This window comes from Heteronotia binoei, chromosome 11 (assembly GCF_032191835.1).
Source record: "Heteronotia binoei isolate CCM8104 ecotype False Entrance Well chromosome 11, APGP_CSIRO_Hbin_v1, whole genome shotgun sequence".
NCBI lineage: Eukaryota > Metazoa > Chordata > Lepidosauria > Squamata > Gekkonidae > Heteronotia > Heteronotia binoei.
The window spans coordinates 84610292-84627613 of record NC_083233.1 but is presented as its reverse complement, the minus strand read 5'-3'; the positions used below and the strand labels follow the sequence as shown (position 1 = coordinate 84627613).

The 17322-nt window shown below is 53.7% G+C and overlaps 1 protein-coding gene across 1 annotated transcript in view; it reads right to left on the bottom strand.

Moving 5' to 3' along the window:
• The window catches only part of TTC28 (tetratricopeptide repeat domain 28), a 110450-nt gene extending 93451 nt beyond the window's left edge, over window positions 1-16999 (bottom strand). Inside the window, exon 1 of the mRNA XM_060249014.1 lies at window positions 16727-16999. Within this exon, the coding sequence (XP_060104997.1) occupies window positions 16727-16999 (273 nt within the window). The remainder of the gene's footprint in view (window positions 1-16726) is intronic.
• Between the last annotated feature and the right edge of the window lie 323 nt (window positions 17000-17322).

Here is a 17322-nt window from a genome sequence, read left to right as displayed (position 1 = left end):
GTCCGGGGCCTGTGGGAATCGGTAATACCTCCCCTTGGCCAGTCGTAGGACCAAGGGGAACCAGTGTTGTCTCGGCCACCATGGCGTCACCAAGATCCCCTGTGGGCGCTCCCGTAGAAGTTTCTGCACGACCTTGGTTAGCAATGGGATGGGCGGGAACAGATACACTGTATGGTGGGTCCAGGGGATTAGGAGACCGTCCCCGAGGGCCAAGGGGTCCGCTCCCCCTCTGCAGCAAAACAGGTCGCACTTCGCATTGTGCCTCGTAGCAAACACGTCCAGCTCCGGTGTCCCCCAGCTGCGGAAGACCGGATCCAGGAACTCTGAGTTCAGTTCCCACTCGTGAGACAGGGCTCCTCCGCGACTGAGGAAATCTGCCTGCACATTGTTCACTCCCGGCAGGTGGGCTGCCTGTAGGGAGACCCCCAGCGATCTGCACAGCTCCCACAGCGAGATGGCCAATTTGCAAAGGTTGCGGGACACCGTCCCCCCTTGCCTGTTGACGTACGCCACCGCTGTGGTGTTGTCGGTCAACACCGCTACTGCTTTTCCCTTCAGAAGAGTCTGGAAGGAGAAGATGGCGTGGAAGATGGCCAGGAGCTCCAGCAGGTTGATGTGCTGTTGACTGTAGCGACTCGGCCACCTGTCCCCCACACATATTCCTCCCATGTGGGCACCCCAGCCCCATAGGGATGCGTCCGTTGTGATCGTTAGCACTGGTACTGGTTTGTGGAAGGGGGCTCCCACCACTAGGTACTGTTTCTGACCCCACCAGCTTAGGGACTCCAGCACCTCCGGCGGTACCGTTAGGAGTCTGGAGTACGGCTCCAGGTTGCATTTGAAGCTCCTCAAGAATCAAAGCTGTAGAGTCCGCATTCTCAGCCTTGCGAAGGGGAGCACCGCCGTGGTGGCTGCCATAAGTCCTAACAGTCTCTGGACCTTCTGTGCTGAGACCACGGGATTCTGCCGGAAAGCCGCTACTGTTCGCACGATGGCATTCGCGCGGTCTGGAGGGAGGAATGCCTTGCACTCCCTTGAATCCAATATCGCCCCTATGAATTGCACGCGTTGCGCGGGCTGGAGATGGGACTTCTTCTGGTTTATTTGGAGTCCCAGTTCTTCCACCAGGGCAAGGGTGATTTCTATGTGCCGCAGCAAGGACTCCCTGGACTCCGCCACCAGGAGCCAATCGTCGATGTACGGGAAGAGTGTTACCCCTTGCTGTCTCAAGTGAGCGGCAATCACCACCATCGCCTTGGTGAACACCCGAGGGGCCGTGCATAGCCCAAAGGGAAGAGCCCTGTATTGGAAGTGCTCCTCTCCAATTGTGAAGCGGAGGAACTGTCTGTGGAAGGGATGAATCGATATATGAAAATATGCGTCCTTTAGATCGAGCGTGGCCATCCAGTCCCCTTGTCCCAGCAGCGGGAGGATATACTGCAGGGTTGTCATCCTGAACTTGTCGCATCTTACGAATCGGTTCAAGGCCCGTAGGTCCATAATTGGCCGAAGGCCCCCGTCCCGTTTCGGGACTGCAAAATATCGGGAGTAGAAGCCACGCCGGAGCTGGTGCGTAGGGACCCTCTCGATCGCGGCCTTGTCGAGGAGGGAGCATACTTCTTCCCGGAGGGTTTGCGAAGGAGGGGTGTAAACGAAAGTCGGGGTGGGTGGGGGGTTGGTAAACTCTATCCCATAGCCCTGTTGAATAATTGACAGCACCCAGCGGTCCGACGTGATGCGGGCCCAGGCAGGGAGAAAACGTGCCAACCGGATACTGTGCAAGTCCACAGGGCCATACAGGGGCGGGAGGCAGTCAAAGGCCCTGCTTTTGTTTGGAACCCTTCTGCCTGGGTACCTGGGTAGAGGGTGGCGAGTACTTAGGTTTCTGCTGGTACTGGGGCCGCGGAAAAGCTGGCTGCTTGGAGCGCCATTGCCGCTCTGGCGACTTTGAGTAGGGCTTCTTGTGCCACGTCTTTGGCCACTGTCTCTTGGCTGGAGTGCGGGGGCTTGTTACTCCCAGGTTCCGAGATGTCTTTATACTTTTGTCTAACTCTTGCAAGACCGAGTCCGTGTTTGAGCTAAACAATCCCGAGCCATCGAACGGTAGATCCTCCACATAAGCCTGCGTGTCGTGTTGCAGTGCCGTGGAACGGAGCCAGGAATGTCTGCGGAGGGCGATAGCAGTGGTCAATGTTTTGGCGCACGTGTCCCCCGAGTGTTTTGCTGAGTTCAGCTGCTGTTTTGCGAGGGCCATGCCCTCCTTTTGCAGCTTTCTCAGTGAGGCCTTCGCCTGCTCCGGGATGGAACCAAGAATGGTGGAGACCTGGTCCCATAGGGCATATTGATATCTGCCCATACAGGCTGCGTAGTTTGCAACTTTGACTCCCAGTGAGCCTGTGGTGTAAAGCCGTCTTCCTATTGCATCCAGTTTCCTACCCTCCTTATCGGGGGGCGTGGAATGGGTCTTCTTCGCCTTTGACGAAGAGGACACTACCACTGAGTTCGGTCTCGGGTGCACGTACAGGAACTCTGCTGATGACTCCTGGATCCTGTACATATGGTCCAGCCTGCGAGAGGACACAGGCGTGGACGCCGGCTTGTCCCATGAGGACTTGGCAGTCTGCAACATAACATTGGTCAGAGGCAGTGCCACAGCGGTGGAAGTGTCCTGTTGCACGATGTCGAAAACCGTATCGGTAACGACCGGTTGTGGCTGGACCGTCGGGAGCGAGAGGGTGTGAGCCATCCGCTTTACTAAGTCGCCGTAGGACTTGAGGTCCTCCGATGGCGAGATCGGCTGTTCGTCCGAGGTCTTTCCCGGTGGCGATGGCTCGTCCGGCGACGAAGGTCCTCCGTCAGGAGACGAACCCCCCGGCGACCTGGGAGACTCGTCCGGGGAGTCGGACAAGTCCGATGGCTGCACCGGCTTCGATGGGGATGCTGGGGCTGTCGGGGTCGACCTCGGCTTTAACGGTGGGGCGAAGTCGTGCTCCTTCGTGCGTGGCTCTAGGGGTTTCGACACCGACGCCGACGGTGCCGTCTTCACCGTGCGAAAAGACGTGCGGGACCGGTAAGATGTCTCAGAAGCTTGGTCCCATTCGGGTTGTCGCGGCGGCAGCCATGGGTAATGAGGTTGTACTGGGTAAGCCCCATACAAATACTGCCATTGCCTCTGGTCCCATGGGACGTGGGACGGGGCTCCACGAGGCGATCGGCCTTCGTCCTTGCCGAGAGGAGATCGTGACCTGCTGGCTGAACGGTCTCGGGGCCGATCACTCGGTCTGACCAGTGGGCTTCGCTGTCGAGGGGTGCTTCGGCCGAGAGGGCTGCGGTCGGTACCGACCCTCTGGCCCGATTCTATGTCCGAATCAGAGTCCGAAATGACCAGCTGCGTCGACCTCGAGTCTAAAGGAGTGTCGGAGTGGCGTATCGGGGACGCGAAGAGCTTTAGCGGAGGGACTATCGGAGCCGTAGGGTCCACGGGAGACACCGGCGCGGAGAGCGGCGCCGATTTGTGTCTCTGTTTCTTGTCCTTCTTCCCCTTTACAGCTGATGCCCCTTTCTCCTCCTTGCGCCGTTTAGCTGGCGTCGAGGATCCCGAGGTTACCGCATCGCCCGGCTTTTTCTTAGGGCGGTCGGTGTCGGGAGGGGTCTGGTCGGTGTCGACCGACTTCGGTGCCGACTGGTCGGAATGACCGGAGGGCTGTTCCGCCTGCTCAGCCTGCTGGCGACGAGGGGAAAGAGCCTGCTCCATCAGTGCCGCTGCAAGTCGGGCTGCCCTGTTCTTCCTCGTTTGGCGCGAAAACTTGGCGCAATGAGGACAGGAGTCAGGACGGTGCCTCTCGCCCAGGCACAGCAAACACAGTTCGTGCCCGTCCGGAGGGGCGATTTTACTCCCGCACGAGGAGCAGCGGCGAAAGAACCCCCACCGTCTTTCCATACGAGGGAAACGAACGGCGGGAAAAACGAAAGTAGGGAGAGGGGGCCCCGAAGGGCGGGAAAAACTCCCCCGCTCTCCCGCAACTATTACTAACTATCTAAAACTACACTATAACGACAACTATAACTACAACTATCTAACTAAGAAGAATAGAAGAAAAAATTATTATCCAAGGGTAAGTTCACCGACCGTAGCAGAGAAGATCGACTGATCAGCGCGGCGGTCAGAAGAGAACTGGCGGGATGTCCGCTCCTGTCCCAGTGAGCATGCGCGGGGGGGGGGGCCCGGGCATGCGCACTGGGACGTCGGCGCGGAAATCCGCAGCTTTTGAAGTTTACCGATCGAGATCGGCGCTGGCGCCTACTCCCATCAGTGTGATGCACAGAGACCACGAAGAAGATCCAGTCGTTTCCAACTCTGGGGTGACGTTGCTTTCACGTTTTCACGGCAGACTTTTCCCGGGGTGGTTTGCCATTGCCTTCCCCAGTCATCTACATTCCCCCCCCGCCAAACAAGCTGGGTACTCATTTTACCGACCTCGGAAGGATGGAAGGCTGAGTCAACCTGGAGCCGGCTACCTGAACCCAGCTTCCGCCGGGATTGAACTCAGGTCATGAGCAGAGGGCTCCGACTTGCAGTGCTGCAGCTTTACCACCCTGCGCCACGGGGCAGTAGGACCTGTGGCTAATTCCAGAGATAGGCTTCTATGCAAGAAAACCTCCATGCGTCTCTCTTCCACCGTCTCTCCAGTTCCCCCCCCCCCCGCTGGTTGCACTTCCCAAAGCCACAGCAACCTGTTGCTCCATGCTGCTCATCAGCGAGAAACCCAACCCACATGACCCGACGTGCCGCAGCTGCCCCTCCCCTCTCCACCACCCCAGCCTGCTGTCTCCCAGACGCTTTCCTCTGCTGACCCCCCCACACACCACCACCAGCAGCTCCTGGACTGAGCGTCCACAGGACGGAGGGGAGCCCTCATGCTGGAGTGGGGGAGGAGCAGCTCCAGGCAGGTCAGCCCCTTCCCACAACACCCAACCCACCCCTCTCAGAAGCTGCAGGCCAGCCGGACTGGGTGAAACGCTCGAGGCCTGCAGCTCACAGGGAACTTTCTCCTCCGAACACGTAAAGTCTCCATAGTCCCCCAAACACCCCACAATGGGAATCACAGAGAAACCACTCCTCAAAAGTCAAAAGAATTCAAGGTATCGGATTCCTACACTAGGTCTTGGGGCTGGAGACGGACTGTGTTGCAAACATAACAATAGAAATAATAATAAAATAAACACCAAGGCACAAAGAAATACCACAAACATTTGCACCTGAAAACTGCCTTGCGGTCTGAAAACAGACATCCCAGGGGTTTGTCCCCCTATTTCTGGCTGCTTAGCAGGTCAAAATGCAAGTGGCGCCCCATCTCCAAGACCCACGCCAAAAGGGGAGTTGGGTTCAGGCCACGACAGGCAGAGTCACCGAAACGGCTACTAGCACACACCTGCATGCAGTGCAACACTGCCTCCCACAGACGCAACTGAATGAATGCTGCTCCAAACGGATCTGACAATGGGGCTGCTGCTGCTGCAGACACCAGACCCTCAAGATGTGTGTGTGGGGGGGGGGGGTGTTACCTGCCTGGTCTTCCAAAGGAGCACTTTCCTGCTAAGATTCTTGGTTGTCTACAGAGGGGTCCCAACCCCCGGGCCATGGACCGGTACCAGTCCGTAGCCTGTTAGCAACCGGGCCATGAGTTGTATAATTATTTCATTACAGATTACAATGAGCAACAAGAAGAAGACGAAGAAGAAGACGACAAAGAAGAAGACGACGATGATGAAGAAGAAGACATCGAAGACATTAGATTTATATCCTGCCCTCCACTCTGAATTTCAGAGACTCAGAGTAGCTCACAATCTCCTTTACCTTCCTCCCCCACATCAGACACCCTATGAGGTGAGTGAGTCTGAGAGAGCTCTTACAGCAGCTGCCCTTTCCAGGACAACTCCTGCAAGAGCTATGGCTGACCCAAGGCCATTCCAGCAGCTGCAAGTGGAGGAGTGCAGAATCCAACTCGGTTCTCCCAGATAAGAGTCTGCACAACTTAACCACCACACCAAACTAAAAGAAATAAAGTGCGCAGTTGTAGCATCCCCAAACCCCTGCTTGGCTTCCCAGGCTGGATGCGCCTGAGCTGGCCTGAGCTAGCCACGCCACTGCTCCCCAAGTCACATCTGATTTTAAAGGTCAACACCAGCCCCTTGACCTGGGCCCAGAAGCAACCTGGGAGCCAGCATCCACTCTGATGGGCTGCCTCCAGCCAGCATCCTCCTTGCAGCATTCACTGCCGACACCCTTCAAGGTCAGACACATGTACCCTGCACTGCAGAAACATCATCTGCATGTACCTAGAGGGTGCACCACAGAGGCAATTTTTGTTAGCCCAGGAAAAGCTACACCAGCCTTACCCAGCAAGAAGCCCGGGTCCAGTGACACCCTGAGGCCAGAAATGTTATTTTTGGTGCACTTTACTAAAGCATAGAACTGTGATGCTTCATGAGTAAATTTTTTTGGATGTATATATTCCTGCGAATAATGGTAATTGTTGTGTCTTGATTTGAATGTTCACATTATAAAATATGCACAAGTGCTCCTTTAAGGAGACAGAGACACACAGCAGCTGTAATCTGTGAAGTGGCATCTAGACGGGGAGCTCTCATGTTGCTCCTTCTCAACACCAGCACTGCTGGACCCAGATGTGGTCACTCAGAAAGACTGGGGGAAGCTCCACGCTGAAACTGACTTCAGTGTCACTGGAGAGCTTCCTCTTGGTTTGTTTGTTTGTCACGCTCTGCACAGAAACTATAAGTGTGATCCCCGTTGCTCTCTCTGAGCCTTCAGGACAAGCCAAGCATTCTGCGGATGTATAGAAAGACTGTGGTAAGCTTATTGTTGAATGTTGATTTTAATGTCATTGTAAAGGTTTTTGCTTGCTTTTACCTGTCTTCCTTGTTCTGCATAGAAACCATAAATGTGGTTCCTGGATTTGAACACTGTAGTAATAGTCCGCTTATAGAATATGTATGATTGTCCCTTTGAACATAAGAACATAAGAACATAAGAGAAGCCATGCTGGATCAGGCCAACGGCCCATCAAGTCCAACACTCTGTGTCACACAGTGGCAAAAAATGTTATATACACACATACACTGTGGCTAATAGCCACTGATGGACCTGTGCTCCATATTTTTATCTAAACCCCTCTTGAAGGTGGCTATACTTGTGGCCGCCACCACCTCCTGTGGCAGTGAATTCCACATGTTAATCACCCTTTGGGTGAAGAAGTACTTCCTTTTATCCGTTTTAACCTGTCTGCTCAGCAATTTCATCGAATGCCCACGAGTTCTTGTATTGTGAGAAAGGGAGAAAAGTACTTCTTTCTCTACTTTCTCCATTCCATGCATTATCTTGTAAACCTCTATCATGTCACCCCGCAGTCGACGTTTCTCCAAGCTAAAGAGTCCCAAGTGTTTCAACCTTTCTTCATAGGGAAAGTGCTCCAGCCCTTTAATCATTCTAGTTGCCCTTCTCTGCACCTTCTCTAAAGCTATAATATCCTTTTTGAGGTGCGGCGACCAGAACTGCACACAGTACTCCAAATGAGACCGCACCATCGATTTATACAGGGGCATTATGATACTGGCTGATTTGTTTTCAATTCCCTTCCTAATAATTCCCAGCATGGCATTGGCCTTTTTTATTGCAAACGCACACTGTCTTGACACTTTCAGTGAGTTATCTATCATGACCCCAAGATCTCTCTCTTGATCAGTCTCTGCCAGTTCACACCCCATCAACTTGTATTTGTAGCTTGGATTCTTAGCCCCAATGTGCATTACTTTGCACTTGGCCACATTGAACCGCATCTGCCACGTTGACGCCCACTCACCCAGCCTCAACAGATCCCTTTGGAGTTCCTCACAATCCTCTCTGGTTCTCACCATCCTGAACAATTTAGTGTCATCCGCAAACTTGGCCACTTCACTGCTCACTCCCAACTCTAAATCATTTATGAACAAGTTAAAGAGCATGGGACCCAGTACCGAGCCCTGTGGCACCCCACTGCTTACCGTCCTCCACTGCGAAGACTGCCCATTTATACTCACTCTCTGCTTCCTATTACTCAGCCAGTTTTTGATCCACAAGAGGACCTGTCCTTTTACTCCATGATTCTCAAGCTTTCTAAGGAGCCTTTGATGAGGAACTTTATCAAAAGCTTTCTGGAAGTCAAGGTAAACAACATCTATCGGGTCTCCTTTGTCCACATGTTTGTTCACCCCCTCAAAGAAATGCAACAGGTTAGTGAGGCAAGATCTTCCCTTGCAGAACCCATGCTGAGTCTTCCTCAATAACCCGTGTTCATTAATGTGCCTACTCATTCTGTCCTTGATAATGGTTTCTACCAACTTTCCCGGTATTGAAGTCAGACTGACTGGCCTGTAATTTCCCGGATCTCCTCTGGAACCTTTTTTAAAGATGGGGGTGTCATTTGCTACCTTCCAGTCCTCAGGAAAGTTTTATTGTTGGTCTTTATGTTTTTTGCAATATGCTCCTCATAGTCCCTTTTTGCCTGCCTGATCACAGTCTTGCATTTGATTTGCCACAGCCTGTGTTCCCTTTTACTAATCTCACTTGGACTGGTTTTCCACCGCTTAAAGGAGTCCTTCTTACCTTTTACAGCTTCCATTACTTTGTTTGTTAACCACGCAGGCCTTTTCTTATGCCTGTTTGTGCTTTTCCTAACTTGTGGTATGTATTTTATCTGAGCTTCTAGGATTATAGTTTTAAATAGCGTCCAAGCTTCCCCAAGGGTTTTGACCGTATGTACCTTTCCTTTCAGTTTCTTCCTCACATGCCTCCTCATCTCAGTGTATTTACCCCTTTTAAAGTTAAACGTGCTTGTGGTGGTCTTTTTGGACAACTCCCTATTTATACAAACGGTGAAATCAATAACATTATGGTCACTGCTCCCAAGCGGCGCAATCACTTTTACATCTCTCACCAAGTCTTGGGCATTACTTAGGACCAAATCCAGGATCGCCCCACCCCTGGTAGGTTCTGAGACCATCTGCTCCATAGCACAGTCATTGAGAGCATCAAGAAACTCAATCTCTTTCTCTCGACCAGAACACATATTGACCCAATCAATCTGCGGGTAGTTAAAATCACCTATTACAACACAGTTTTTACGTTTAGCCGCTATCTTTAAGCCTTCCATCATATTATAATCGTCCTCTCTCTTTTGATTTGGTGGGCGATAACAAACTCCCATAGTTAAATTTCCTTTTGGGCCCTCTATTTCAACCCAAAGCATTTCTAAAAGTGAATCTAATTCTCTGATCTCAGCCTTACTGGACTGTATATCCTCTCTGACATACAGAGCCACCCCACCTCCAACCCTTCCCTCCCTATCCTTCCGATATAGCTTATATCCAGGAATCACCGTGTCCCACTGATTCTCCTCATTCCACCAAGTTTCTGAAATTCCCACAATGTCTATGTTTTCTCCCAACACTAAACATTCCAATTCACCAATTTTACTTCGAACACTTCTAGCATTTGCATACAAACATCTATAATTTCCCAGGCGAGCTAGGCCCGCCACCTTCCTCCTGCCGCCTCGAGACACTGGCAGACAGTCCATATTGTTTGTCACCTTCACAGTGGACAACTCCGGTCCGTTACCCGGTAGAAAAATAGTAGCTAACCCTTCATCTCTTTGAGACGAGTCCTCCCGAACCAGAGACATTTCATCTCCTGTCGGCTTTCCCCCAAGATTTAGTTTAAAAACTGCTCTGCCACCTTTTTGATTTTAAGCGCCAGCAGCCTGGTTCCATCCGGGGACAAGTGGAGACCGTCTCTTTTGTACAGCTCCCGCTTGTTCCAGAAAGCATCCCAGTGCCTAAGAAACTTAAACCCTTCCTCCTTACACCATCGTCTCATCCACACATTGAGACTTCTAATTTGTGCCTGTCTCTCCTGCCCTGCACGTGGAACAGGTAGCACTTCCAAGAAGGCTACCTTGGAGGTCCTGGCCTTAAGTCTCCTGCCTAGCAGCCTAAATTTTTCCTCCAGGACCTCACGACTGCATTTCCCCACATCGTTGGTGCCAACATGCACCACGACCACAGGCTCCTCCCCAGCACTGTCTATCAGTCTATCTACTACACGCGTAATGTCCGCTACCTTCGCACCAGGCAGGCAAGTCACCATACGGTCAGTACGCGGTTTCGCCACCCGGCTGTCTACTTGCCTAATGATCGAATCACCAACTACCAGTACCCCCCCTCTCCCCCTGCTCAGGGATGGTTCCTTGGCGCGAAAGGATTCCCGCTCACCAACCGAAGAAGAGGTCCCTTCTGAGGGCGCATTCCCCTTATCCTCAGCACGGTGCCCTGTTCCCTCTCGACCCTCACGCTCTCTGGCAGCAACGGGGCTGCTACGTTCAGAGCGGGGCGTGAGGGTCTGTCTCTTTGAAGAGACAGAGGCCTGTTGCAGTTATAACTTAAGACGTGGCATTTAGATTGTGAGATTTCCTGTTGGTCTCTTTGCACCTTCAGGGGAAGCCAGCATTGCTGGACTACAGAAAGACTGTGGGAAGCTTCATGTTAAAATTGACTTTCGTGTTATTAAGAACATAAGAGAAGTCATGTTGGATCAGGCCAATGGCCCATCCAGTCCAACATTCTGTGTCACAGTGGCCAAAAAACCCAAGTGCCATCAGGAGGTCCACCAGTGGGGCCAGGACACTAGAAGCCCTCCCACTGTTGCCCCCCAAGCACCAAGAATACAGAGCCCTGGATAGAGAGTTCCAACAATAGGCTGTGGCTAATAGCCACTGATGGACCTGTGCTCCATATTTTTATCTAACCCCCTCTTGAAACTGGTTATGCTTGTAGCCACCACCACCTCCTGTGGCAGTGAATTCCACATGTTAATCACCCTTTGGGTGAAGGACTTCCTTTTATCAGTCCTCAGGAACAGAGGCAGATTTTAATGAAAGATTACATATTTTTGTCAGGAGGTCCACAATTTCACCTTTGAGTTCTTTCAGAACTCTTGGATGTATGCCATCTGGGCCTGGTGACTTGTCAGTTTTTAAATTGTCTGCCAGTTGTAGGACCTCCTCAGTTTCATGGACTGGAAGGCAGCTAATGTCACCCCCGTCTTTAAAAAGATGGTGCCGTTGCCAGAGGGGTGTGGCCAGATCATGTGGGACACTTCAGGAATTTGCACTTTTGGACACTTGTGAAGAGACTTTTTTCAAATGTTTGGTCTCTGTTTGAATGTCTAAGTGGTCTTTGTGAGAGGTTCAGCCCCTCTATGTAGGGGAGGGGTGTCAAACATGCAGCCGGGGGCCAAATCAGGCCCCCAGAGAGCTCCTATCAGGCCCCCCGAGCAACCGGCTGTCATCTGCTTCCTTTTCCCTCTCCTTCTACATCACAGCTTGTTTTGTCAGGCTTGCTCAATCACACAGGAGCTACAAAGCAAAACCTCTATTTTCTCCATTGTCCCAGGCTCCTCCCTTGCTTTACAAGACAGAGCTTGCTTTACCAGGCTCTTTCAATCGCACAGCAGAGCTAATGAGCCAGGCCTCTCTTCCTTCTACTGGCTGAGGCTCCTCACCCTCCTGGCCCCCTGAGGAAGGAAAGAAAAAGCAAGAGCTTCCTTTGCCCAGTTCCCTGGATCACATGGGAGAGATACAAAATCTTTAATTGTATTTGTCTGTGTCGTTTACAAAGTTTATATCTCTTCTAAAGGTAAAAAGGTAAAGGTAGTCCCCTGTGCAAACACCAGTCATTTTCGCCTCTGGGGTGACGTTGCTTTCACAACGTTTTCACGGCAGACTTTTTTACGGGGTGGTTTGCCATTGCCTTCCCCAGTCATCTACACTTTCCCCCCAGCAAGCTGGGTACTCATTTTACTGACTTCGGAAGGATGGAAAGCTGAGTCAACCTGGAGCCAGTTACCTGAACCAGCTTCCACTGGGATCGAACTCAGGTCGTGAGCAGAGGGCTCTGACTGCAGAACTGCAGCTTTACCACTCTGCGCCACGGGGCTCTTATTTCTCTGCTACCTAATCTTAAATAGGAATGCACACAGCCAGCCAGACCTGGCCCAGCCCGACAAGGTCTCATTTATGTCAGATCCGGCCCTCTTAACAAATGAGTTTGACACCCCTGGGGTTTGTTTCGGGTCACGATGTTTATTGTTAGTCATACTGTGAGTCGTGTTCATGAGAATGATATTATATGACAAATACACAAATTTTTTTGCTAAAATTCCTTTTTCAGTTGTGAAGTGATTACAACCATGGGCCATTTGGCATTTCTTGTTGAATATTCAAATCCAGGACAATCTCCAGGGCCGTGTGCTGTCCAGGGAGGTGCTGCCATCTTTCACACTCAAAACCCCAAAGGCTTGTCTCCATTTCAGGCCCTGCCTCACGCCAGCAGGCTACCACTCTGCTTCGTCATCTTCAAGGACCTTTGAAGAACTCCATGACTGCAGGGGCTTCCTCTTCATGGTCCAGGCACACAAGGGCTGTCCCTCCCTCCCTCCCTCCTCCCCAGCCCCACGAAAGGGCAGGACGCACAAGCTGGCCTCTCGGTGCAAAGCCTCGACGTTCTGAAGAGCAGCCTGCCTTCTTCTCACAGATAAAGGCACAGCCTGAAAACCAAGGCCCTCCTCCTCCTTTGGCACAGGAAGGAACACCCAGTAAGTCTCTCCCTCTTCGCCCCCATTCAAGAGAAACTCCAAGGCCGGCTGCTTGCTCTGGCCACCCTGCAGGCTCAGCAAGAGACACCAGAGGGCAGCACAGTCAGCCACGAGAATCACCAGGCGTCCCTCCAAGCTGCCAAACCATCAAGGGCCCCCCAAGAATTCCTCACCAGCAAGGGCCCCCCCAAGAGTTCCTCACCAGCAAGGGCTCCACAAGAGTTCCTCACCACCAAGGGCTCCCCAAGTGTTCCTCACCACCAAGGGCCCCCCCCCAAGACTTCCTCAGCACCAAGGGCTCCCCAAGAGTTGCTCACCAACAAGGGCCCCCCAAGAGTTTCTCACCACCAAGGGTTCCCCAAGAGTTCCTCACCAACAAGGGCCCCCCCAAGAGTTCCTCACCACCAAGGGCTCCCCAAGAGTTCCTCACCACCAAGGGCTCCCCAAGAGTTCCTCACCACCAAGGGCTCCCCAAGACTTCCTCACCAGCAAGGGCCCCCCAAGAGTTCCTCACCACCAAGGGCTCCCCAAGACTTCCTCACCAGCAAGGGCCCCCCAAGAGTTCCTCACCACCAAGGCCCCCCCCAAGACTTCCTCAGCACCAAGGGCTCCCCAAGAGTTCCCCACCACCAAGGGCTCCCCAAGAGTTCCTCACCACCAAGGGCTCCCCAAGAGTTCCTCACCACCAAGGGCTCCCCAAGACTTCCTCACCAGCAAGGGCCCCCCAAGAGTTCCTCACCACCAAGGGCTCCCCAAGACTTCCTCACCAGCAAGGGCCCCCCAAGAGTTCCTCACCACCAAGGCCCCCCCCAGACTTCCTCAGCACCAAGGGCTCCCCAAGAGTTCCCCACCACCAAGGGCTCCCCAAGAGTTCCTCACCACCAAGGGCTCCCCAAGAGTTCCTCACCACCAAGGGCTCCCCAAGACTTCCTCACCAGCAAGGGCCCCCCAAGAGTTCCTCACCACCAAGGGCTCCCCAAGACTTCCTCACCAGCAAGGGCCCCCCAAGAGTTCCTCACCACCAAGGCCCCCCCCAAGACTTCCTCAGCACCAAGGGCTCCCCAAGAGTTCCCCACCACCAAGGGCTCCCCAAGAGTTCCTTACCACCAAGGGCCCCCCCAAGACTTCCTCACCACCAAGGGCTCCCCAAGAGTTCCTCACCACCAAGGGCTCCCCAAGACTTCCTCACCACCAAGGGCTCCCCAAGACTTCCTCACCACCAAGGGCCCCCCAAGAGTTCCTCACCACCAAGGGCCCCCCAAGAGTTCCTCACCACCAAGGGCTCCCCAAGAGTTCCTCACCACCAAGGGCTCCCCAAGAGTTCCTCACCACCAAGGGCTCCCCAAGAGTTCCTCACCACCAAGGGCCCCCCAAGAGTTCCTCACCACCAAGGGCTCCCCAAGAGTTCCTCACCACCAAGGGCTCCCCAAGAGTTCCTCACCACCAAGGGCTCCCCAAGAGTTCCTCACCACCAAGGGCTCCCCAAGAGTTCCTCACCACCAAGGGCTCCCCAAGAGTTCCTCACCACCAAGGGCTCCCCAAGAGTTCCTCACCACCAAGGGCTCCCCAAGAGTTCCTCACCACCAAGGGCTCCCCAAGAGTTCCTCACAACCAAGGGCTCCCCAAGAGTTCCTCACCACCAAGGGCTCCCCAAGAGTTCCTCACCACCAAGGGCTCCCCAAGAGTTCCTCACCACCAAGGGCTCCCCAAGAGTTCCTCACCACCAAGGGCTCCCCAAGAGTTCCTCACCACTAAGGGCTCCCCAAGAGTTCCTCACCACCAAGGGCCCCCCAAGAGTTCCTCACCACCAAGGGCCCCCCAAGAGTTCCTCACCACCAAGGGCTCCCCAAGAGTTCCTCACCACCAAGGGCTCCCCAAGAGTTCCTCACCACCAAGGGCTCCCCAAGAGTTCCAGCCTCCACACCTGTACAGTCAATTCATTCCATCACTGCTCCCCCACACACTCTGCAACAGGGTCTTTCCAAGTGCAACATTTTAAGCAAACACTGTCACTTTTTCAGCATCACCTGCAAGAACACAGATCAGACCATTAACAACCTCAGCCCCGGCAACCAGCACAGCAGAGGAGTCAGGAAGGCACTCCTAGAAGCAGCCAAGATGGATCCTGACATCCACCTGGAAACCCGTCTGGCAAACAAGCCCGTCTAGCAAACAAACTAGTTCTCGGCGGGGGGGGGGGGGGGTGGATTTCTCTTGCACTCTGCCGATCTCAGTCCAGCCCTGGGCCAGGCTTGCAGAGGGCTCATCCCTCCAGCCTAGGGGCACATGAGAGCCAAAGCAAGTCATTCAATTCATCCCATCAAGTCAGTGGACATCTAGAGGCAGCAAACCAGACCTGGCTGTTTGGCTGACAGCTTCCCCAGGCTGCAAGAAGACCCACTTTGGCTGCACCCACATGATAAAGGGCAAAGGGAAACTACAACTGGAAAAAGACTGAAAAGGCCTATCTCATTAACGCCAGAGCTCTCCATAAAACAAGACAGACAGGGGCTGCGAAGGTTCTTCCTGCCTCCTCCAAATCTAGATCCCTGCAGTGGATTCTCGTCTTTAGTGCAACAGAGGCAGTGGGACAGCCCTCCTTGGGGTTGCCATGGAAATACCAGCAGAGCCTCAGACGAGGATCATCAATGGCAGGGGTGGCCAACGGTAGCTCTCCAGATGTTTTTTGCCTGCAACTCCCATCAGCCCCAGCCATTGACCATGCTGGCTGGGGCTGATGAGTTGTAGGCAAAAAACATCTGGAGAGCTACCGTTGGCCACCCCTGATCTATGGGACTGGTCATCCCCTATCAAGCCACCGAAAGCAAAACACAAAGAACACAAAGCCCCTTCCGCTGTTGCGTCTTCTGCGCAGCAGGGGAGACAATGCTTAGCGGTGTGGGGGGGGGGGGGCCTTTGAGAGTCCCCTTGGTGTGCAGGCACCAGAAGGTTTGGAGTTTCTTAAGGAAGAACTCCACCACTCACCAGCACTCAAGTTCAGATGTGAAGACATACAAGGGTCTTCTCATGCAACAAAAGCCGTTACCAAGAACGAGACTTTATAGTCTTATGCCATGACCCAGAATAATGAGGAACAACAGGATCGTTTCCTGACCTCACGAAACCACTGGCAGCAGTTTCTCAGTGGTGGCCCCTTGCCTCTGGAAAGCCCCCACACACACCTGCAGCTTCCTGGACCTCTCTGCCCTCTCCTCTTCAGGCCCCAGCCCCAACTCTCTTCTGAACCAGGCTTTGGACTGAGGAGTTCCCTCCTCATTTGTCATTTTAATGGGCAACTTGTTGGGACTCTCAGAGCTGCTTTTATGGCCTGGCTTGTTCTCATGGTCTGACTTCATGCTTTGACTATCATGTTTTTGTTGGGACCCTCTGCAGAGGCGCCCTGTGACGCTTCTTCCAAATAAATGAGCAGAGACCTGGGACTGAGCAGCCTCTGGCACACCAGCTGGGCTCCTTATGTGCAGAAGCCATTGCTTGCAAAAGGGAAAAAGGCACAGCAGCCCATCTTTGCAGGAGACTGGCCCCCTCGGAAGGGAAGGCCCAAAGACTGCTCAAAGGCAAGGGCGCCCCCCCCACACACACACACCCACTGCTGTACTCAGGCACAGCTCCTGGGGATGCCTTCCAGGGCCCACACAAACAAGGCCTGAAACACCAAAGCCTCCCGGCACATCATGCACAAAGGGTGAGGCAGTTGTTCAGCCTTCTCTTGCAGGCCAAGCGGTGCCACAAGCACATCCTGCAAAGTCAAGGCACCTTCTTGCAGGCACACTTCCGTGAGGAAACGCCTGAGACAGAGAGACAGGACAGCCCTGCCAGACGCCCTCGCATTTGTACACAGCACAACTCTCCCACCTCCACAGAGCCAGGCCAGCCCCAAGCAGCCTCCCTGCTGCCTCCCAGGCACCAGGCCTCGTCCCCACAAGCGGAGCAGAGAGGAGACACCGTCCTTGCCAGGGGTTCGAGCTCAGGCACCTGGGGAGAGCCGGGCTTCCCTACCTTTGGCCATTTGGGGTTCAGGAGCTGGGCCTTCAGGGCATCATCTAGAGCTTTGTCATACTGCTGAGTTTTCAGGTAGGCTGCGGAGCGATTGCTGTAGAGGATGCAGTTCTGCGGATCCACTGCCAGAGCCTCGCTGTAAAGGGCCACGGCCTTGTGGAAGTCCCCCTCGCGGCAGGCCTGGTTGCTCTGGCGAACCTTCTCCACAAACTCCGACTTGCTCAGCAGGGGGGCCTCGGGGCTGCCACCGCCAAAGTGTTTGGAGCCAAACATCTGCAAGTGAAAAAGAGCAATGAACTCCCAGGCAGGAATCACCACCGGCCACCCTCACAAAAACAAACGGCAGCAGGCGATTCTGTGGCTTGTTGTTAGTTCAACTGCCTCCCTCTTGAAAGGCAATGGCGCCACAGCGGACCCGCTGGCCCTGGTGGTTTTGCTTCACAGGAAGCGGCAGCGCTGAGGGTCTTCCCAGACCCCTCGCTGGGAGTCCCACCACGGCTCCAACTCTGAGTGCTGAGCATGCAGGGGCCTTCTCTGAACAAAACACAGGTTGGCTGCTTGGCATTCAGAGCCATCAGCTCCTTCAGACTGAACTG